The sequence below is a fragment of the Nannospalax galili genome, unplaced genomic scaffold, assembly GCF_000622305.1.
Source record: "Nannospalax galili isolate Female #2095 unplaced genomic scaffold, S.galili_v1.0 scaffold680, whole genome shotgun sequence".
Lineage (NCBI taxonomy): Eukaryota > Metazoa > Chordata > Mammalia > Rodentia > Spalacidae > Nannospalax > Nannospalax galili.
Genome location: NW_008348218.1, coordinates 1,226,166 through 1,250,066, shown reverse-complemented (window position 1 = coordinate 1,250,066; position 23,901 = coordinate 1,226,166). Strand labels below are relative to the sequence as shown.

The window sequence follows — 23,901 nt, the reverse complement described above, 5'->3', positions numbered from 1 at the left end:
TCACCATCCCCTTTTACCCCTTTGTGGAATGGGAATGCTTTGTCATTTTCCTCTTGACTTTACAGGGAGTCCTATATAAGACTCTGCTTTGAATGTTTTTTAAAAAAAGACTTCAGACTCTTTTTCTTTATTCATTTGTTTTTGAGACAGGGTCTCCCTGTAGCCCCGGCTGGCCTGGAACTCCCTATATAGACTAGGTTCATCTTGATCTCACAGAGATCCACCCACCTCTGCTTCCCATGTGCTGGGATTAAAAGTGTACACCACCATGCCTGGCCAAGAATTTACACTTTTTTAGACATTTTATTATTTTTTATTTTATGTGTGTATGAACGTTTTCCTGCATGTATGCAAGTGCACCCATGTCATGCAATGCCTGTGGAGCTCAGAAGAGGACATTGGATCCCCTGCAACTGGAGTTATAGACAGTTGTTAGTCACCACATGGGTGCTGGGATTCAAGCCCAGGTCTTCGACAAGAGCATCAGTGTTCTTAATCATGAGCCATCATCTCTCCATCCCCGAATTTAGACTTTAACAGTGTTGAGACTATTCAGAATGGTAAGCATGAGTCTATGGGGACAAGTTGAATAATGTCATGTTTTGATTCTGCAAAGTCCCCCCACAGGTTTGTATTTTGGATGCTTGCTCCTGGCTATTGTCAGTGCAAAAGCACAACTTTTACCTCAAAGGTAATAAGAGTCAGATTTTATCAGAAGTGCTTCTCTTTCCAGTGGGCAGTACTAACCGCAGAAGCTCATACTGGCCAGAGTGATGAGAATAAGGGGCTGTTGAAAGCTCAACCCTACATGGGACATCTGCATCACCCCTTCCAGAGCTCAAGGAACATTTCAGATGAGAGGAAGGAAAGAATGTAAGAGCTAGACGACAGGTAGCATACTGTGGAATTCTATAGGTGGTAACATGGCTGTGGCACTCACCGCAGCTGTGATTATCTGCACAAGACTTATACAAGACTGGTCCCATCAACATCCTCCCATGGTTGGAAAGGACTCACAAGGCTCCCATCCATCCCTGAGGGTCTATGAGTAGTTGGTAGCTGTTGAGAGAGTGTGATGATTAGTTTTAGTTGCCAGCTTGACACAATTTAGAACCACCTGGGAAGAGACACTCAATCGGGGTGTCTGTGTTAGGCTGACCTGCAGGAACTGCCATGGGACATCTTGAATATGTGAATTGATGTGGGAAGGACCCAGCCCATGGTGGGTGGCACCAGTCCCTGAGTTGAAGTCCTGAGCTGTGTAAAAGTGGAGAAAAAGCTGAGTAGTAAGCAGGGGTACAAAATGCATGCATTTGTTCTCTCTGCCCTGGACTGTGGATGTGACCAGATGCGTCATGTTCCTGCCACCTGTGACTCCCCTGTTATGATGGGCTGTAACCTGGAGCTGTGGACTAAATAAACCCTTTCTCCCCTAAGGGTATTTGGTCAGGGTATTTCATCACAGCCACAGGAAAGAAAACCAGGATAAGGATGGAAAACCCAATGCAACTAAAACAGCCATGAGGGCATCTACCAAGGCCTCACTATGACAATAGTGAAACAATCTGGTAAAAATGTACCTGCTTACCTTTTGTGCATCTCCAACACACAAGGGGTCTGGTGAGTGATTTCACCAAAGATGTGTATAACTAAATGTTGGAACAAATCAGCAGAGTATCAAGACTCCAAAGAAATTATGACAGAAGCTCCTGCCTGCCTCCACTCACAGGGCTTGCAGAGGGGAAGAAAGAGGACCCATTCTGTGGCTCTTTGATTGCTCTACAATGCTAAGAGCACAGGATGGATGGTAGGATCCTGGGAGACTAGGAAGAGTGTGTGCGAACAGGGCTTTGGGCCAGTTCTATATGCCCTTCTTCAGTGGAGCTTTCTAGAAGACCTAGAGATATACTAGATTGCCCAGAGCAGCTCAAGAGGACTGCAAGCCAAGCCCAAACCCCTCAGCCCATCTCCCCAGAAAAGTGAGGGGTCAAAGGGCCCCAGGGGAATGCTATTCTGTGATATGGTGACATGATCAACAAGGAGGGATGAGAGTGGCCAAGAGCTTCCCAGACACCTGTGGAATCTGGGTTCCTCATATTAAAACTGTAGCACAGAGTGGGAAGCCCCTCCACAGAAAGGGCTAGAAGCATTGTGCAAAATTTCAGGAAAGGGAAGTCGGCCCACCTGACTTAGAGCAGACACAAAGCTCTCTGGAAGGAAAACTATAAAAGCTAATGTCCACCAGAAAGACTTTAAGTACCAAGGAAAATGCCCCAGAATAAAAGAAAGTACACTTGTGTTACCTGCGGTCCTAAAGGACACCAGCTCTTCCCATCAGGCAGGTGCAGAAAACATGAAGCCCCCCCAGCCAAGTTAGACACTTCCTAACTCCTTAATTCTGCTCCCTTCTCTCACTGCCCCCCTTTCTATCTGGTGTGAAGAAAGCAGAGTGAGAGTTAGAGAAGAGGAGCAAAGATGGGGTGCAGAGGAGAAAGACCATAACTGACTTCAACAGGACAGCGGAACGGAACGAAAGATAGAACGCAGGCCGGCTCCAACTTTGTGAGTGCATGGGACCAATAGTCCGCCTGGCAACCTTGGAGCAGTTTGCAACTTAAAGTAATCGGAACGTTGTTTTTTAAAGACTGATCACAAAAGCATATCTCTCACAGTTTTTGTTTAAGAAAATTAACCTCCTCAATAAGGTTTTAAAGCAACAACAAGAGCTGGAGAGAGGGCGCAGCAATTAGGAGCACTGACTGCTCTTGCAGAGGACCCAGGTTCAATTTCCCAGCACCCACATGGTGGCTAACAACCAACCTAAATTCCAGTTCCAGGGGATCCGACGCTCCTCTGACCTCCACAGGCACTTACAAACATGTAGGCAAAACACTCATAAACATAAAATAAAAATAATAAAGTATTTTTAAGGGACAATGCGAAGAAAAAAGCAGAATGTTTGCTGGCCTCATTCCACACACAATGTTCGTTTATCATCTAGGTCATGAACAGATGAAAAGTGAACAAATGAAGTGCCTGAGAAGGAATAAGCAAACAAAAGTGCGTGCATGAAACCCAGACAGAAGAGAGGTAAACAGTAACAGTCTAAACAGCAACAATCTACCGTCTAGCTCTGAGGAAGATACTGAGTATGCTAGTCAGATTTCCATTGCTGTAACAAAGTCTGAGACGAAATCAACTCATAAAGAAGAAAGGTTGCTTTGCCTTATGGTTTTGGACATTTCAATCCATGGTTACCTGACTTTGTCACTTTGGGCTTGTGACAAATGGCTCAAGTCAGACATAAGTGTTCATTAAAGTCTGTTTAAAGTCTTTATTACCTCCAGAACATGCTTTCATTAACTAAATAAATCTTCTGACAGAAGAAGAAAGAGAAAATAGTTTAAACAAACAACCTGTTTCATAAAAGCTTAGAGGTAGCCTGCTCCTTCTAGTTCCCTCTCCCTTCTTTGGGTCCACTGTTGATACCCCAATCCCTTTTCTGCCTTTCCTTTTTCAGCCCTGCAGAACCGGAGTTCCACTGCAGCATAAGTGACTTATTTAATAAAGATTTGAATCCCTCAGATATAAAGTATGCTGGGGCCATGCATCTCAGAGTACAATACCTGGAATCTCAGCACTAGGAAGGCGAGGCAGGAGGACCTGAAGTTTGAGACCAGCCTGGCCTACACTGGGGGGCCCTAATCTAAAAAACAACAGAAAGAAGAAATGCACAAGAAAAGTGTCCCCCCCATCCAGCCCCACTGCTAACTGCTAGCAGCAATAACATATCCTTGACCCTCAATTTAACAAAGGAGTAGACACTGGGGTCCATTATAGCTCAAAGTCTCTGAATATTTTTAACAGCAGCCATCCTGAAAGCACTATGCTAGATATGGAGGCCAGAGAGATACAAAGATGAGCTGATGCTGCCCTATCTCCAAAAACCTCATACCGTATGAGGAACGAGACCGCCACACAGTGCAAAACCAAAGGCCATGGGAACCTTATTATCTTCTCTTACACACAATCAGCATTGTGCTTGGCATGTAGAAGATGGGCATTCAGAGAAGAATGGCTCCTCTGGTGGAAGAGAATCTTGGATGGTTCATAAGTGTTCTGTCTGAATTGGCTTCTGCTTTCGCACAGCTCAGGATCAAAGCTGGATCCTTGTGCACGCAAGGCAAGTCTAAACTAAGCCACATCCGCAGACTGTCATTGAGATTTTTTTTCTGCCCCTTCCCCGTAGTTGATTCTTAAAAGGATGTTCAGCTTTAAGTGACTCCCTAACACCATCCTCTAACTGGATGTAAACTCTTAGGTCACCATCCCTGCTCAGTCCCAATACATCCTTCAATCCTTACCGCTCCATTGCACAGAATTCCATGTTATATTGAATAGAGACACTACTCTGATTTTTCTTTCTGCACACCCCATTCACACTGCTCTTCATACTGGAATGTCATCAGATCCTAACACAACCCGCCTGCACTTTCCCTCAAGGTCGACTTCAAATCTCTCCCACTTTGTTTCTGTTTTTGGTGCTGAGGACTGGATGCAGAGCCTCATGTGTGCAAAGCACAAGCTCTACCACTGAGCTGCCCCAGTCTGTCTCCTACTTCATGAACAAGGCCTTAGAAAGTGTTTTCTGATATCCTTCCTATCTCACAAGAGCTATGGACATTTCTGTAGTGGCACCACGGTCAGCGTGCCCTGTGTATGCTGGGTAATAGCAGAAATTGCTGTTCATCTACACTGCTAATCAAATGCAGGGTATGTGCTAGATTATTCTGGAAGAGAAATACAAATGGACCCTTTTGTACACAGAGACTGAATAAACCATGATGCCAAGTCAGGAGGATTTGTGGCATATCCAAAACAGCAGCTGTTCTAGTCTGACTTTTGTACCCAAGGGTTAGCTAGTAGAATTGATGGGTTAAGGTTGGAAGGCAGGCTAGAGTAGATTTACAGAGCCTTGAATGACATACTAATAAAGATAACAAACACTTGGTTCTCAAAGAGGGTCACTGGCAAGTAAGAGGATCTGTGGTGTAATGGTGACACCCAAGGAAAACTGTTGACAAGTCAGGAAGTTGGACCAAGGTGTGGCCACCTCAGAGAACTACGGCCCTTGCGTGATGACAGAATGAAGTGTGGGATCACTTCGTGTAGATCAGAGTCCTGAACAGTCCTGCTGAACCCTGCCTCACCAGCCTCCCACCAGCCACACCTATGTGAGTTCCTACCATAGCAGAAGAAAGTAGTCCCCCAGCACAGCAATCATTTCCAAATTCCAAACTGATGAAGAGATGGTACGCCATCCCAGAGAAGGGGGAGGAGAAGAGGTAAAGAGCTAACTGCGGCGTGGGGGTGGGAAGCGGTGCTGGCGGACAGATGCTCACGTGTTTCACCTTCAGGAACCACTGATGTACTGGTGGGGGGTGAGGGGACTGAGAGATGGCTCAGTAGTTAGGAGCTCTAACTGCTATTGCAGAGGACTGGGATCCCATTTCCAGCACAAACATAAAGGCTAACAACCATCTGAACTCCAATTCCAGGGAACCTGATGCCCTCTTCTGGCCTCTGTGGGCACTGCATGCACATGGTGCACTTAAATGCAAGCAAAACAATCATATACATAAAACAAAAATAAGTCAACAAAACTGTAGTAGGGCTTGAGGCATAGCTCAATGACAGAGCACTTACCTAGCATGCACAAGGCCCTGGTTTCAATCCCCCATACAAACAAATACATGTTTAATATTTGATTTGGGGGATGGGGAGATGGTCAGTCAATAAAGTGCTTGCCCACAGGCAGAAAGACCTAAAGTTGATCTGTATAATTCACATAAAAAGTCCAGACATGGTGGCTCATATCACATTTATAATCACAGTACTGGGAGAGTAGAGACAAACGGGTCCCTGGGACTACCTGACCAACCAGCCTAGCCTAATTGGTGAGCACCAGGTCACAATGAGAGAAATGGCAGACATAGATAGGGTTTTCTCTAGGATCTATGACCTCTCCAGCCATATGTTTACAGTGTCATCCATGAGCTCACTCCCTCTGAGAGGCTTTAAGTCCAATTAGATAGCTGTTGATCACCCCAGATAGCAGTGCCACCACTGCACCAATAGAGGTGGTTTGCTGTGCTGGTTGTTATGGTCATTAGGCTTTAGAGTTGGGTTAGACCACTGTCTGATTACAAACGTGCACCACAGGTCTGTCTGTCTTACATGGTTCTGGGGATCAAATTCAGGTCCCCATGCTTACACAGCAAGCACCTCACCACCTTAGCTATCCCTCTGGCTCATTCTTTAGTTTTGATTAAACAAACATCAAAGAAATAAAGAACATCATGCTTGCTTATATCCAATTAAACATCTGTCATGGTAATCAAAATCCCCTGCCTTCATCCCAAATGAAGTCCTGAAGTGATGTTAACAGCACCCAATTCCAAATACTGTGTTCAGTAAGCACAACACTTAGCTGTGAAAACATGAGAAAAATACTTCCTCTTCTCCATAAACACTGTCTCACCCAACCAAGCCCATGTTGGCCAAGGCTGCTTGATATGTGCTAAATGCCTCAGGCCTCCCACAGAACCAGCACGGAGGAAATTAAGTGTGCCATCAGGTGCTAGAAGAGAGCTCTGCCCTCTCAGGACATAAGCAGTGATGCAGATTTGAACAAGACATACAAAGGGAGGGAGTTAAAGCCCAACTCACCATAGAACAGGAAGGCTTTGGTCATGGGATGGTGCTGGAAGGTCCGGTTGATGGTGAAGAAGCAAGTGTCTGCCCCACACTGGCCCAGCCTGCCGGTCTCCCCAGTCAGTGGAGACCACCAGAGCATGATGGGATGAGCACCAACATCTGCTTTGCTCTTCCCACCCAAGGCTAGTGCTTCTTTCTCAGGGAATGGGTGAAGATGCTTAGGCTCTTCCTCCACTTTTTTGCGTTCATCTTGCAAATGAGAATCTTTAAACTTCTTCCTTTCAAATTTCCCAAGCTCAACCACTACCTGAAAGTGAAGACAACAGTTACCAGAGCGCAATCCGTCTGCTTCCTTTGGCACACTGCCCATTCATCTTGTGATTCAGTTCCCTGTCAGTTTTCTGTAACAAAATACAACTTACAGATTTAAAATAACAGTCCTGGATGTCAGGAGCTTGAAATGCAACTCAGCGGTCTAAAATCGAAGGCCAGCACCCTACATCCACAACTGCTTGCCTTTTCTCTTAGAGATTGTTCACAATGCTGCCTTGTGGCCCCACTTTCAATCTTCAGAGCCAGTGACACCACATCCTTACTCTTAACGTTTTCTTTCTCGGTGACCACAGCCAGGAAAGGTTCTCTGCTCTTAATGACTCTTGTGCTCCATGGATAATTCAGGATAAACTCCTGTCTTAGTCCACTTAGTGCTGAACACATAATGTCTAAAGATGAGTGATTTATAAAAAATAGAGATTTGGGGACTGGAGAGATGGCTCAGTGGTTAAGAGCAACGGCTGCTTTTGCAGAGGACCTGGTTTGGTTCTCAATGCCCACATGCAGCTAACAACCATCCATAACTCCAGTTCCAGAGGATCTGACCCCTCTTCCTGCCTCCACAGGCACTGCACACACAGGTGCGCGTACATGCAGGCGAAACACTCATACACATAAAGTAAATTATTTAAGAGTAAATAATTGTTTCTTAGCATTCTAAAGACCATGTAATCAAAGACTGAAGAGAGGCAGGGAGGGGAGGGGAGGTACTTAGTGGAAGAGCACCTGCTTAGTTTGCACAAAGCCCTAGGTTTCATCCCCAGAAAAGGATACTTCAGCAACTCACTCCCTAGACATTACAGTCCCACAATAATGGCATTAATCCACAGCCTCATCATTTCTTAACAGCCCCACCTCTCATCACTGTTACAGTGGGGACTAGGTTTCCAACAGATGAATTTTCAGGGACATAGTCACACCAAAGCTCTTCTCCACCTCAAGGCAGACGGCATTAGTCTCATCTGCAACATCCCTTTTGCTATTTGAAGTGACACATTCACAGGTTCTAGGGATCAGAGCATGTACACAGCTCCCAAAGCATCCACCATTCGGGTTGACATTCTAGTGGACATTCAGTACATCATCCATCTTCCATGAAAGAGCAGTCTCCAGAAGACTACTGTCTCTTGAAAGCTACGATACATTGTTACTGATCTGCTAGAGACACACTCTGGGGAAGAAAGTTACAAATTATTAAATGATTTCTTATTGCAATTAAAGTACATGAGTGTTCTATTTCTAAATACCCACTGAAGTTGGTGTTCACATTGTGACATTATATCTAGTGTCAAAACTACCTCCAGACAGGGGCTGAGGTGATGGCAGAGCTTTTGTCTGCCATCCTCAGGGCCCCAAACTGAAAAGAAAAGACAGTTTATATTTTTGGTGCAGTAGACCATCAAGTACTGAACTTCCACTTCCTTCCACTAAAAGCCACACTTGTCATCTACTTCAAGATAGTCTCAGTCAGCCAGCTCCTCAGGGACATGAGCAGGGTGGGTGGGACAGAAAATAACTGGCAGTAGTCCTCCGAAAATGCTGGGGTTTTAAAATCAAGTTTTAAGATTCGGTATTAATGTGGCATTATAAAGATTATGACAGAAAAGGGCTGATCTACTTTATAGGTAACTGAAACTTTGCTTATTTGTCTGTTTGTCTCTATCTGTGGAGCTAATTAAGCAGTTAAAGGCAGGAGTATCCCTATCTTTATACAGTCAGCCATCCGTATTCGCAGATTCTACAGCCACAGATTCCACCAGCACAATAAATACTCAAAGGAAAAAAAACCTGAATCTGTGTTTATCATGTGCAAACTTCTTTTACTTATGGTTAGTCTCTGAATAATTCAGTTTAACAACTCTTCACATAGTACTTACATTACATTGGGTACCATAAATAATCTAGAGGAGCTTTAAAGTTTACAAGAGTGTATAAGTGTCTTAGTTTTTTCTTCATTGCTGTGACAAAATACTCTGACCACTACCAACTTGGGGAGGAAAGGGTTTATTTAGCTTACATATCCTGGGTCACAGTTCATCCGGGAGCCTAAGGTAGGAACTCAGGGCAGGAACCTGGAGGCAGGAGCTGGAGCACAGGCCATGGAGGAGCACTGCTTACTGGCTTGCTTCCCTGACCCCTGCTTTCTTATGCAACACAGGCCCACCTGCTCATGGGTGGCACCACCCACAGTGGGCTGGGCCCTCCCACATCACTCATCAAGAAGATGCCCCTCAAACATGGCCACAGGCCAGTCCAATAGAGGCAATTCCCCAATTGAGGCTCCCTCAACCCAGGTGTGTCAAGTTGACACTAAAGCTATCCAGCACAATAAGTTATGCAAGCACTATGCCATGTTACATCAAGGACTCTGAGATATGCAGAGGTTGGTATCCACAGAGGGTCCTGAAACAGATCCCCTGTAGACCCCAAGAGATGATTTATTAACCCCTCCACAGTGGGCCTGTGCCCTGTGTGGATGGGGCCTCACACTCAGCAGCCAAAGGCAGCTCTTTTTTTTTTTTTAATATTCTTGCTACCCTGGTGTGAGAGGGACCACTAACTACTGTGTATCACATGGAGTCTGTAACTTCCTGGGGAAGGGCCAAAAGTCTCACTAGATTCTCAAAAGTATCTGCAACCAATGAAAGTATTAAGAATTTCCCTAGTAAAGCCAAGTGCTATTCCAAAAGTTAAAAAATTATATTAGCTTGCACGACACAGGTGCACTCACATACATACAGGCAATCCACTCATACACATAAAATAAAAATAATAAAGAAAAGATTTTTAAAAATTACCTTAGCTTTAAACAAGCACAGATCCCTGTAACACCATGGTATGAAAAACAAAAGCCTAACCCTTGCCAAGAGCTTTCTCAGCATTTTTATGAAGTAATAATGTGGCTCTTCCCCCACAAGCTTGATGGAATAGAGTTAATTTACAGCCCCAAACTATTTCTTCATTTGACCTTCCCTGAAAATGTACAACCCTTACCTTAAAGAAAAAAGGCTTTCACAACTGCGTAAGACAGAACTTCGAATATAAAATTTGCTCCACATTTCTGACTGACATGTCCTATGTAAAGTTTAAGTTCATTTACAAATAATACCAACTGTTTTAAGGAGATATTTTCTGTCAAACAGCCTTTTTAAAGTATAATTATCCTTAGATATCATGATTAGGTCGTAGAAAATATGGAAGATGGAAGGACATTAAACGATACCCTAAGGCTAAGATCAGTCAGATCCACAATCTAGTTAACTCAAAGGACAATAAGCCAGTTTCCTCAATAAATTCATGACATAGCATAAAATGTTGGATAAAAGAAATCTCCAAAAAAATACAAATGCAAAATTAGAGACACAGCAACCAAATGCAATGTGTGGGGATCTGTTTATTGCAGATTCAAACAAATCTATCATAAAAGGACTTTTTGCTAGGAGAAATCTAACATATCTGTGATAGAAGGTACAGAGAAATTACTGTTCACTGTGTTGGGTGAGAGAGAAGTTATATGGCTATATTTTGTAAAGTCTCTGGGAGGGAAGGATGGCTCAGTGGTTAAGAGCACTTACTGGTCTTCCAGAGGACCTGAAATTGGTTCCCAGCACCCATGTCTGGTGATTCACAACCTCCTATAACTCTAGTATCAGGAAATCTGACACCCTCTTCTGACCTCCACAAGAACCCATAACACACGGCATATTCTCTCTCTTCTCTTCTCTCTCTCTTCTCTTCTCTTCTCTCTCTCTCTCTCTCTCTCTCTCTCTCTCTCTCAAATAAAAATAAAAATAAATAGGCCTGTACAGATGTAGGGTACACACTTATAATTCCAGCATTCAGGACAAAAGACAGGAGGATGATACTGGGCTATAGAAACCCAGTATCAGAAAGAAAAATGAGGAGCTGGAGAGATGCCTCAAAGGTTGAGACTGCATACTGCCCTTCCAAAGGGCCAGAGTTCAATTCCCAGCACCCCCATCAGCAGCTCGCGTAGCCTGTAACTAGCACTAAACACATGTGCACAAACTCACAGACATATACACATGATAAAAAAAAAAATAAAATAAAAATATTTTTTTAAAAAGTGATCCAGATTTGTTAGAAAATCATACTGATATATAGCCAAGTGAAATGCTGTTATCATATCAAAGATTTGCTTTAAAACATTCCAGATGTATTCAAGAATTATTTTGCAACAAAATAATTACAATTCAAAAATAAAGATACATATATACTCAATGAATTTCCTGACAAAATACAGTGAAAAATAATGTCTAAAATCAATTATTTCCTCCAAGAATGTTTAGCTGGGGGTAAGCATTTACATTTTCATGTTTAGACTATCATTTCTGTTACTCTTCTCATTATTGTGACCAAGTATCTGACAGGAAGCATCTTCATGAGGGAGGGGCTAATTTTGGCTCACGGTTCGGGATACAATGCACTGCAGCGGATGAAGCACGCAGACCAGCAACTATGTGGTGGTGGGATCTGTGGCTAGGACTTTTCGCCTCATGTCTCCGCAGAGTAGGAGGCAGGGAAAGTGAGCTCATCTGGTTTCTTCCTTTGCCCTTCATTAAGTCTGGCCGCTCAGCCCATGGGTTGGTGCTGCCCACATCAGGGTTAGGCTTCCGCCTCTATTAAAGCCCTTTGGAAAAGCCCTCCCACATATCCAGAGGTGTATCTGCTAGATGATTCCAAATTCAGTCAAGTTAACAATGAAGATTAATTATCGCATTGTTAATTACATGATTTATGTTATAAAATGTGCTATGGGCTGAACTCTACACTCCAAAATTCATATGTTGAAGCCCTAAGCTCACGTATTTTAGAATGTGACTATATTTGGTGGTAAAGTCATGAAGGGGTTAATTAAATTCAAATGAGGTCATTAGGACCCTAACATAGCTGGAAGCCTTATAAAAGAGGAAAATTTGGACACAGAAAAGTACAGAGGGCAGACCATATAAAGACAGAAGAGGCCAGGCATGGTGGCACACACCTTTAAGCCCGGCACTCAGGAGGCAGATAGAGGCAGATCTCTGTGAGTTTGAGGTCAGCCTGATCTGTATAAGTTTCACGGAAGCCATAGCTACACAGTGAGACCCTGTCTCAAAGGAAGGGAGGGAGGGATGGAGGAAAGGAGGGGCAGGATGGAGGGAGGAAGGGAGGGAGGAAAGGGAGGGAGAGAGGAAGGGAGGAAAAGAAAGGAAAAAACAGAAGGAGACAAGCACCCGTGGGTCAAGGAGGGAATCAGAAGAAAGAGCCCAGCTAAGACCTTTGTTTTGGGGCTTTTCAGGCCCCAGAATCATGAGAAGGAACTTTTTATGTCAGCTTTAGCAACGTAAGAGGATCCATGACAAGACTGTTTCTTTAATTTATCTTCCTTTACCCAACTTATGTGGCAAATTACTCTATCTGCCTACCCTATAAACTAGTGGAAACAGTGATTCTTAATATATAAGCATTGTAGTTTTTCATCAACAGTGTCATTACACATTACAGAAGAGGGAGTGTAAAGCACGTATGCAGAGAATGGGGAGGGTGGTGTGAAGTGCTGTCTTCTGGACAGGACACAGCCTTGCACTCAACAACTCACTGCAGCTGTGCTCACCTGCACAAGACTGTCAAAAGACCAGGCTTGTCAACATTCTCACATAGATGGGGTGGTGTGCTCAGGCCCTACATTGAGAAGACATTGGCAGCTGACAACTGATAGGGGGGGACAATCATTTTTCCAGTGGATGGTCCAACACCCATGCACACATAGGCAACACTAAATGGACTTAGTGGGTTATTTTATTTTTTAAAAAAAACTGGCAGGGCGTGGTAGCACACGCCTGTAGTCCCAGCACTTGGGAGGCAGAGGCAGGTGGATCATTGTGAGTTCAAGGCCACCCTGGTCTACATAGTGAGTTCCAGGACAGCTGGGGCTATGAGGAGACCCTGTCTCAAAAAGACCAAAAAAAAAAAAAAAAGAAAGAAAACATGAAGTTGGAGATGTTGGGTTGTTACCGGGAAAGTTGGAGGGAGGAAAGTGAGGATGAATATGGTATTTTATTGCATACTTGTACAATAGTCTCATGGATTAAAAAACAGAAAGGAACTGATTAATGAAATTATGTATATTTTGCCCTTACTACAAGATACAGAACATCTTTCAGATACCATGCACAGAATATTCCTTGCTTCTTCAAGAACACTGTCTTTCAGAAGTGGCCAGAAAACTTTGAGGCACTCAATGAGCTTTGACTGAGAAGACTGAACACCTAAGTCAGGACTATCAGAGTCACAAACTGTCCCCTAGCCTCCTGCCTTTGCTTCTCCTGAGCACACCCATGAACAACACCCACTCCTACCACTAACCCTGTCTCAAGCACAGAAGAGATGGCGTGGCAGTTAAAAATACATGCTGCTCTTGCAAAGGACCAGAGGTCCCAGCACCCATATCCGTAGCTCATAACTGCCTGTAACTCTCCTACAGAATATCTGATGCCCTGTTCTCACCTCCAAGGACAATCACACACGCGAGCACACACACCCAGACACACACATACACACCAATTTTTTTTAAGTAAATCTGGGGAAGGGGGCCTCAGTTTCATCTGTTAAAAAGTGTTCTGGAGCCGGAGAGGCAGCTGAGTGAATAAAGTTTTTGAGTTTGGATTCACGGAATATACATATAACCCGGGGATGGCCAAAAAAATTTTAATTAAAAAAAATGGCTGGGCATAGTGGCACAAGTCTCTTTTCCCAGCACTTGGGAGGTGGAGGTAGGAAGATCAGATGTTCAGTCTTCCTAACCCCACCTCAAAAAGAAAGGGGGGAATTAAGGTGTTCTCCTTCTACTGCATAGTAGAAAGCCCCTGATGAGAAAAATTAAGCAAAGGTAAAAGTACTCAGGGTTCTCAGGGAAGGGAACTGGGGAGGAGGGAGATGGTAAAGGGCCCCAGAACAAGTCTGCACTACACAACCCAAATTCCCAGTACCTGGAGTGTGACAAGCAAAAAGACAGTAGCCATCACGCACAGGCACGAGGCCAAAAGCTTCCTCCTCTGAATCCACACCATGCTGTCCTGCCTCCGGGGACTGACAGTGTGTTGGCCTGGTGACCAAGTATTCTCCCGTCAGCCCACAGCCCAAAACAACTTCACATGAAGGAACCATCTGGGCACCAATTTCCTGCTCTGCCGTTCCCGCTGGGAGCCGGTCTCCAAGGAGGACTGGGATCCTGGCTTGGCACGGAGACGGAGCAGCATGCAGCTTGCTTAAGCCATCATCAGAGCAGCTGGAGAGTCTTCAGACACAGCGGGAAACTCGCTGAAACAAATGAATAAGCTTTTAGCCACAGCGCAGGTTTAATACATGTAGCCTTGCTGGGTAGGAGCAGGAAGGTTTACATTAAAAGGCACCTTTGGGATCACGGAGGCCTAAAACTACTTCCCTCAAAGACACCGCAACTGAGGCCAGTGTGGTGTGGTGACCTGCTCAAAGCCACATACTCTATCAGTCCTCAATCTCAAATCTCTCCTTTGCCTTCAGAAGACTGGATTCCAAGGTCACTTACATGAAGTCACTTCCTCTCCAGGTCTCAATAAAGAAATAGACTATCCACCCACTTCCTTAAAAATTAGGGGGAAAAATGTTCACATTTTGGTCAAAACAGATACTGATCAACTAAGGAAATCAACTTCAGCTCATTAAAGAATTCTGACTACTGGTTTATATTTGTCAAGTTTTATAGAATTACAAAAAGCAGTGGGTCGTTTCAGCAATTTGAGTCTCTAGAAATTTCAAGTAAGGTTTTCATCTATCTGAACTGGCTGATCTTTTAAAACAAAAAAAAGGGGATTTGCTTTTTAAGACAGAGTCTCATGAAGCCCAGGCTAGCCTTACTCACCGTGTAGCCAAGGATAACTGAACTTCAGATTCTTTTGCTTCTACCTCCCAAGTGCTGGGATTAGAGGCACACATCAACACACCTGGTTTTACGGTATGCTACAGATAGACCCAGGGCTCCATGTATGGTAGGTGAGCATTCTGACCAATGAGCCACATACCTAGCCACCTCAAAGAAATCTTAAAAGGCATAAAATAGTCCCACTGAATGTCTTTTATTCTCAGTATGCTATGAGTCCAACGTTTTGGTCAAATGGCACTCTTGGGGCCAAAGTAGAGTGGGACTGACTTCCAGAGGAAGGGCGGTACTGCTGCACAGTACTCCAAAAGCTGGATTCTGAGTCTGAGTCACATGTCTTCAGGATGCAAAATTAACAATATAACTAGAGATATAATTATGATAAGATGGTTGGGTTAAGGCCTACATCTTAACTCTGGTCTCAAGGATCTGTTGACTGACTTACTGACTGACTGTGTGTGTGACTGTGTGTCTGTGTGTGTGTCTGTGTGTGTGTCTGCGTGTGTGTCTGTGTGAGTAGGTGCCCATGGAGGCCATAAGAAAGTACTGGATCACCTAGAACTGGAGTCACAGTGGTGGTGAGCTGTGTAATGTGGGTGTTGGAAACAAAATTCCAGTCCTTTTAAGAACAATAAGTGCTCATAACAACTGGGCCATCCTCTGGCTCCTCTGTTGATTGACCTTTAAATTTAGGATATTTTTCTTCCTCAATAACACAATGACTCTTGGTCTCAAAAATCACCCAAAGTGAATTTTCCTCTTTCATTCATGGAATTCCCAAAATACATCAACTAAGTGGATGGGCTCTAACAGTGGCCTTCCAGGGGTCAAATCTCAACTCCCCGACTGGCTTAAGCTAACATCCTCACAATTCAATTTATGAAGGGAGATAATCATAGTTACTGTGTATAGGATATAAGACTGGGAAAATCTGCCGGTGTGGAGTGCAAACTGAGGCAGCCACCGTGGAAATCAGTGTGCAGATTCCTCAAAAAGCTAGAAAATAAACCTACCACATGATCCAGCCATAGCAGTCTTGGACATATACCCAAATGACTCTATATAGAGATACCAGTTGTGCTGGATAGCTTTAGCTGTCAACTTGACACACCTGGGTAGAGGGAGCCTCAACTGGGAAATTGCCTCCATTGCTCTGGCCTGTGGCCATGTCTGTGGGGTATTTTCTTGATTTTTGAGTGATGTGAAAGGGCCCAGCCCACTGTAGGTGGTACCACCGCTGGGCAGGTTGTTCTGTATTGTATAAGAAAGCAGGCTGAGCATGGGCCAGGGGAGCAAGTCAGTAAGCAACATTCTTCCGTGGCCTGTGTGCCAGCTCCTGCCTCCAGGTTCCTGCCCTGAGTTCCTGCCTTGGGGTCCCTGATGAGTTGTTATTCAGGGAAATATAAGCCAAATAAACTCTTTCCTCCCCAAGTTGATACTGATCAGAGTGTTTTGCCACAGCAGTGGAGAAACAAACCAGAACACCAGTTCATCCATCTTCATTGCTGCTCTATTCACAATAGCGAGGAAATGAAAACAACCTCGATGTCCATCAAATGATGACTGGATAACAAAATTATGGTACATGTACACAATGGGATATCATTCAGCAGTTAAGGAAAACAAAATTAAATGAAATTCACAGTTAAATGTATAGTACTGGAAATAATCTTCCTGAGTGAGGTAACCCAGACCTAGAAAGACAGATCCTCATGTTCTCTCTCATACATGGATGCTAGTTTCAATCTGTAGGTATGTGTATTTCAATTGGAAAATCCATAGAGGTCAGGAAACTAGTGAGCATCCCCGGGGCAGGGGGTGGGGGGATAGACTGCAGTGATATAAAGGAGGAAAGAGAAATAATGAAGCAGGAAGGGCTGAGCTGGTGGGACGGGAGAGGTGAGGGCAGAGGAGAAAGTATGGGAAAGAAACTAATGACAAAGCCCCCTTGAAAAATTCCTACAGAAACCTACTACAAAAGCTTCTTAAAGTTGATACAGATATAAAGAAGAGTTTAAAGGGGATGGAGACATGACCCAGAGGTTAACAGCACTGGCTACTCTTGCAGAGGACCTGGGTATGGCACCCACATGATGGCTAACAACCATCCATAACTCCAGTTCCAGGGGATCCAACACTCTTCTGGTCTGTGGGCACTGCATGCACATGATGCACTTACATACATGTAGACAAAACACTCATACACTAAAATAATCAAAAAAACAAATAAAGGAAAAAGAAAGGTTTAAATGAAGTTACTCTACAGTGGAGGGACAATGCCCCTACCAGATACCACAAGCTAGCAAATAAAAAGCCCAGTGCCAGGAATGGACTTTCTCTTTTGGAGGTGTTCACCAAGGGGGTCCCATAGACCTCGAAACAATACTAGCTATTGCCATTGCTCTTGGTTACAGGCCAGAACTTGATGTTAAGATTGCTGAAGATACTACAGACATGAGTCCTAGATGACAAACAAGGATACATGAAGCAGGTATTGACCCAAAAGTTTCAACTCTACTGGCTAGAGTTCATATTACTTGAAGGGGCTATACATGTTATCGGAAGAAAAAGGTAATCACCAAACTTACCCAGCTATGAAGCCTTCAAACTACAATAACTGACTCAGCAAAATGTGCCCACTGGTGCAATGGTGGCACAAATGTTATAGGAGTAAGCAACCACTTTCTGGTTGGATTTAAGGCCTGCTTCACAAGATTTAACAGTTCTTATTCACAACCTGTCATGGTTATTAGGGCCAAGAACCTGTGGCTAGACATGTTATAGGCAGTGGGGAAAGCCTACGACTGTTATTCTGCTAACTGAACACAGAATTAAACCAACTCCTAATGACTTCTTATACGCACAGATTACCAAACCTCTCAGCTCTCACCAGAGAAGCTTCTTCCAGCAGCAGATGGTAATTAACACAGAGACCCACAACTAATGTGCAAAGAATAAGAGACTATGGAGCACTTAGCCCTGAAGAGGACACCTATATCACACCCTCTCCTCTAAAGGCTCAGGGACAATTGTAGAAGAGGGGGTGGAAAGATTGTAAGAGCCAGAGGAGGTGAATGACCACAAGGAAACAGAGTTTTCTCAACAGGAGGACAGTTACATGAACTCACAGAGCTTGTGACAGCATGCACAAGCTCAAGTCAGAGAAAATCCCAGGATGGGGGATGGTGGGCAAGAAGCCCTAGTCCTAGCTGAGGCACTATTGGCAACTAATAGCTACTGGGAAGGGGAGAGTCAGTTTTCCCTAATGGTCCCACTCTGAGTAGGTCCATCAGGTTTCAGGGGATGGACCACACCAAAGAACATTTAAATTAGACTTGGTTGGCCTTAAAAAAATATATTAAAACATGCTGGAGAGATGGCTCAGCAGTTAAGAGCACTGGATGCTCTTGCAAAGGACCCAGGTTCAAATCCCAGCATCCACATGGCAGCTAAAAATAGTCTATAACTCCAGTCCCAGAGAACCCAACACAATCTTCTGGTCTCCACAGGCACTGCTCAACATGGGTACACTTAATACACATGCAGACATAGCACTGATCCACATAAAATAAAAATAATCTAAAAAAAAAAGAAGAAATTAAAATGGGGTAGTTAAGTGTATGAAATTCTCAAAAAAACTCAATACAAAATATATTTTCACAGAAGTCTGCCCATCAAAATCTGACATATATACTGAGTAAATGTTTGGCCTCCTTTCATGTAAATAGTATTCATTTTATTATACCTTTACATAGAAAGTGAAGTGAAATTCATATAACATGCTGCTGGCTCATCATCATATCCTTGCAAAAGGATAAAGGAGAAAGCAATGGAGCCCACTAATATCTGCTGGGACAGCTACCAGGAGCAAAGACAAGCCTGGGCACACTGATCCTCCCCCAACTGCACTGAGTCCCAACTACCATGTTGGCACTGAAGTTCATGGATTCTTTTCTATTTTTAAACATTAATATTTCAAACTCTGCACCAAATAATGCTAATACTCACAGGTTATCTGCATAAGCCTCATGAAAACAGAGCCAATAAACCTGTGTAGAACAGCTGGTGGATCCAAGTGAAAAGGAAACAAAGTCTCTAAGAACCTCAAGAGCACCTTGCAGAATTCTACTCAGTAGATACTAACAACTATCAACTACATAAAATGTACAGCTAGCACTTTGAATTCCAACTTCCGGTTCCATCATTCAAACAAAATTCAAACGTTGGAAAAGTTACTACGTTTCTAAGCCTTGGTTTACTCACTGTAAGTAATAAACTTCAACTACTCTTTCTTTCCCTTGCACGATAGAAAGAATACTGGATTTTCATTTATATCCAAAATCAATTTACTATAGCTATACTTAATGTAGCCCAGATTAGGTAATGTAATAATATAACCATCTTCTTTTTAATAATTCATAGAGGGTTTCACACAGGGATATAAGCAAATAAGGCTTTGATCAAGTCCATGCCCACTCTTCCCCCAACCCCTCCCATATCTCCCCATCACTTTTGTCTGATAACTTCATGTACTCCTTTTCTTCTTTGATTTATTTTTTTATAGGGCTTTTAGACACTCTTAACATTCCCCCCTCTGAAGAGGTAACCCTAAAATCTTTTAAAGATTAAATAAGAGCTACCAAACACTTTCAACATTATTGACCTTTGGAACGGAGTATGTTGCTTAGAGGCTCAAGGACATTTTGACTTTTAGCCAAGAAACTGGCTGCTTTTCTTTGGGGCCTTTTTACCCTGACTGCCTAGCCAGTTCCTACCTCCTATACTTACCACACCATCCTCTGAAGAGGTTACCCAAATTGCCAATAGGGAACAGGACGCAGACCAACTGACTTCTTCCATGCTGAACAGGGACACAAGGTCAGGAAACTGGGGTGCCCCTTCAGTGGGTCTATCTAAAAGACTCCCAAATTGCATAACTCTTGTATGTAGGGAGAAAAGAAAGTCCTTGACTGGTGAACAGGAGGTGTGAAGGGGAAGTAGAGGCAAGAGTAATTAGCATTACAAGTTCTAGACAGGGAACCAGAAAAAAGAACAGGGCAATTTTCAAATGTTCATATGAGAGTTCACTGGACTTTCTTGACAAGGGCTTCCAAAAGCATCCCTCTATTGGGGTCCTCCTCATTTTTCTTTTGTTGCCCAAGGCTGGAACAGAGAATGATAGATTCAGAATTTGCTTTCAGGCATTTTGATAGCTATTGGAGTGTTTAGAATCACTGTCAGTTCCCTCTCAAGGCTTCCAGATAGGGGGAGAGAACAAATTTGGCCATCATTTTAAAACAATAACAGGTTGTCTCCCTTAGCTACAGGTGGACACTACAGTATTGCAGACCAAGATTTGAAGTCTTGCATCTGAGCAGCACTTTCTGGTTAGGAACAAAGTCATCAATGAGAAATAATTGTCTAAATAACTTTTTATATAGACTCAAGCCTAAAGTCTGAGAAGTGTAATCCCTTGATTCTTGAAATATACTGATCACTTTACTCTTTGGTTATACCTTCTCTTTGGGTGTTTAAGATCATACAGTTGGCCCAAATAAATCAATTTATATTTACACTTAAGGTCATTTTGTAATCTGTTCCTTGGGGGTCACATGGGCTTAGAAAGAGCTCCTGGATCTTTTATTTTACCAGTTCCATCTATGTGAAGGTTAAGTCAAAGGTCCTGCTTGACCATGTCTGGCTTCACTTGGAAGCATGAATGAGATGTTTCCACTGTGTTGACCCTCCTCTTGTAGACTGGAACCTGATTCAAGTCCATCCGGTGGGGTCTCCATGTCCTCCCTGAACAAAAGGACCGGTGATTCTCCACAGTTACAGGACATTTTGAGAGATGTTCCATAGTCCCCTGGAACATGGTCAACATTGGAGGGCAAGGGGCAAAAACTCTCCTTTAAGTCCTTCTGGCCAGATTAGTATAGGCCTCAAAGCATGGCTGTTAAACATCCAAGAAGGTTAGTTCCACCAGTCTGGTTCTTTTAATTGTCATGTACTATGTAGATAAAGCTTTGGGGAAAAAAAAATAAACATTCTCAGATAAAACTTGACTATATATATATATATAATATTTCCTTAAACTAGTTGACTAAACTATGACCTTAGAAAATTTAAGATTATGTGTATATTATTTTTGTCTCATCCTTTATATATCATAACAAACCTACACAGACCATCATTAGCATAGGCTTTCTCATTTTTTCTGTCTATTTTGGAAAATAGCTCCATTCCCCTATCCTTTTAACATCATTTATACTCTCATTTTCTTTTTTTAAAATACATTTATTTATTATTTTTATTTTACATGTCTGAGTGTATTTCCTGCATGTATGTGAGTGCACCCATATCGGGCAATGCCTTGGAGGTCAGAAGAGGGCATCAGATTCCCCTGGAACTGGAGTTAAGGACGGTTGGTAGCTGCCATGTGGGTACTGGGACTCAAACCCGGGTCCTCTGCAAGAGGAGACAGCGCTCTTAACCGCTGAGCCATCTCTTCAGCCCTCATTTTCTTTTTTTAATAATTATGAGACATAATAACATTAACAAATAAATTTTCTATCTGTTGTGAGAATTCTTTTCCTGGGGATGCTAATCAATGCTTATTCCCTTTTAAGGTTCTAGTGTCAAGCCAATGTTTGATTAAAGTTTTACTGGTGAATAAGTGAAATTTCTGAGCTTACTGACCTAAATAACTGAGAGATTGCTGAATTGTATGAATGACCTGAGGGTATGCACACTGGAAAGCCTTTACCCAGCAGGGGTCCAGCCTTCCCCAGACTGTATACTTTTAGCCCTCCCCAAATCCAGGTGACCATGTGTGATTAGGGCCAAATTACACACAGTTGGCTGCGAAGAGTAGCTGGATACTCTGGTGATGATACAATGACCCTGATTTCCCCTCCTTTAATGAAGGAGCACAACCATCAAAAAGCCCCTTGTGACGATCTTTAGCAATCAGGCTCAGCCTAAGTCGTCATGATGGTAGTTATTTCATGCAGAAGGGACTGCTGTATTGTATCATCTTATTAAAAGGACCTGGAATTTAAAAGGATGTGGTGCTAGGAGCCACATATGAGGGAGAACATGTCATTTGTTTTTCTGAATCTGTGTTACTTTACTTAGTATAACAGTTTCTAGATCCATCTATTTACCTGCAAATTTCATTATTTCATTTTCCTTTACTGCTGAATAGAACTCCATTGTGTAAATATACCTCATTTTTGTTAACCACTCATCAGTGGAGGGGCACTTAGGTTGCTTCCATCTCTTACTATTGTGAAAAGAACAGCAACAAACATGGTTGTACAAGTGTCTCTACAATAGGATGAGTCCTTTGGGTATATGGCAAGGAGTGCCATATACTGGGTCATATGGTAGGTTCATTCATAGTTTTTTAAGAGTCCTCCACACTGTTTTCCATAGAGGCTGCATGAGTTTGCAATTCTACCGGCAATGAATGAGCATTCCCCTTTCTCCACATCCTTGCCAACATTTGGTATTATTTGTTCTCTTTATCCTAGCCAGTCTGGATGGGGTAAGGTGATACCTTAGGGTGGTTTTAATTTGCATTTCCCTAATTACTAATGATGTTGAACACTTTTTGAGATGTTTCTTAGCCATCTTTATTTCTTCCTTTGAGAACTCTGTTTAGATCATTATCCCATCTTTTAATTTTTCATTTGCTTTCTCACTTCTTTGTTGAGTTTTTTATATATTTGGGATGTTAAACCTCTGTCAGATGTGTCACTGATGAAAACCCCATTTTGTGGGTTTTCTCTTCACTTTTTTGATTGTTTCTTTTCCTGTACAGATGCTTTTTAGTTTAATGAGGTCCCACTTGTTGATTGCTGACCTTAATTCCTGAGCAACTCTGTCCAATTTAGAAAATCCTTTCCTACACCTATGTCTTGTAAATTACTGCCAATATTTTCTTCTTATAGTTTCAGGGTTTCCAGTTTCACATTGAGGTCTTTGATTCATTTAGAGTCGACTTTTGTGCAAGGTGAAAGGTAAGGATCTAGTTTCATTCTTCTACAGGTGGAGATCTGGTTTTGCCAGCACCATTTGTTGAAGATGCTGTCTTTCCTCCATTGTGTGTTCTTGGCACCTTTGCCAAATATCAGGTGACTGAAATCACATTTACTTGGGTTTGGGTCTTCAATGATGTTACACTGAGCTATGTGTCTATTTTTGTGCCAGTACCATGCTGTTTTTATGACTATAGCTCTGTAGTATACTTTGAGATCTGGTATAGTAATCCCCCCAGTGCTGCACTTTGTGCTCAGGGTTGCTTTGGCTATCTGGGGTCTTTTGTGCTTCCATATGAATTTAAGGACACTTTTTTTTCTAATTCTGTGAAGTACATCATGGAGATTTTGATTGGGATTGCATTGAATCTATGTATTGCTTTTGGTAGGATGGTCACTTTTACAATATTAATTCTTCCAGTCCATGAGCATGGGAGGTCTTTCCATCTCCTGGTGTCTTCCTCAATCTCTTTCTTTAACAATTTATGATTTTCATTGTAGAGATCTTTGGTGTCTTTAGTCAGATTTATTCCAAGATTTTTTTTCTTTGATTTTATAACCTGCCACTATACTGAAAATGTTGATCAGTTCTAGGAGATTTCTTTTGGGATCTCTTAGGTATAGTATATCTGCAAAAAGGTATAGTTTGAAGTCTTCTTTTTCTATTAGTACTCCTTTAATTTGCTTCTCCTGTCTTACTGCTCTAGCAAGTGTTTCAAGCACTATGTAGAAAAGGAGTAGAGATAGTGGACATCCTTGTCTGGTTCCTGATTTTAATGGGAATGCTTCCAGTTTTTCTCCATTTAGAATATTGGCTGTGGGTTTGTTGTATATAGCTTTAATTATGTTGAGGTATGTTCCCTCCAGTCCGATTCCCTCTAGGACTTG

At 42.8% G+C, this 23,901-nt stretch overlaps 1 protein-coding gene across 3 annotated transcripts in view; it reads right to left on the bottom strand.

Moving 5' to 3' along the window:
* Fut10 (fucosyltransferase 10) overlaps window positions 1–23,901 on the bottom strand; it is a 121,189-nt gene that overhangs the window by 80,598 nt on the left and 16,690 nt on the right. For 2 of the 3 annotated variants that reach the window (XR_003851402.1, XM_029569249.1), the window contains exons 2-3: window positions 14,083–14,373; window positions 6,730–7,024 (exon numbers count right to left, since the gene is read on the bottom strand). Coding sequence is in view for 2 of the 3 variants with exons in the window: in XM_029569249.1 (XP_029425109.1) it covers window positions 6,730–7,024; window positions 14,083–14,220 (433 nt within the window). In the remaining variant the exon portion in view is untranslated. Of the gene's footprint in view, window positions 1–6,729; window positions 7,025–14,042; window positions 14,374–23,901 lie in introns of all 3 variants that reach the window. The other variant, XM_008844924.3, reaches the window with a different exon arrangement.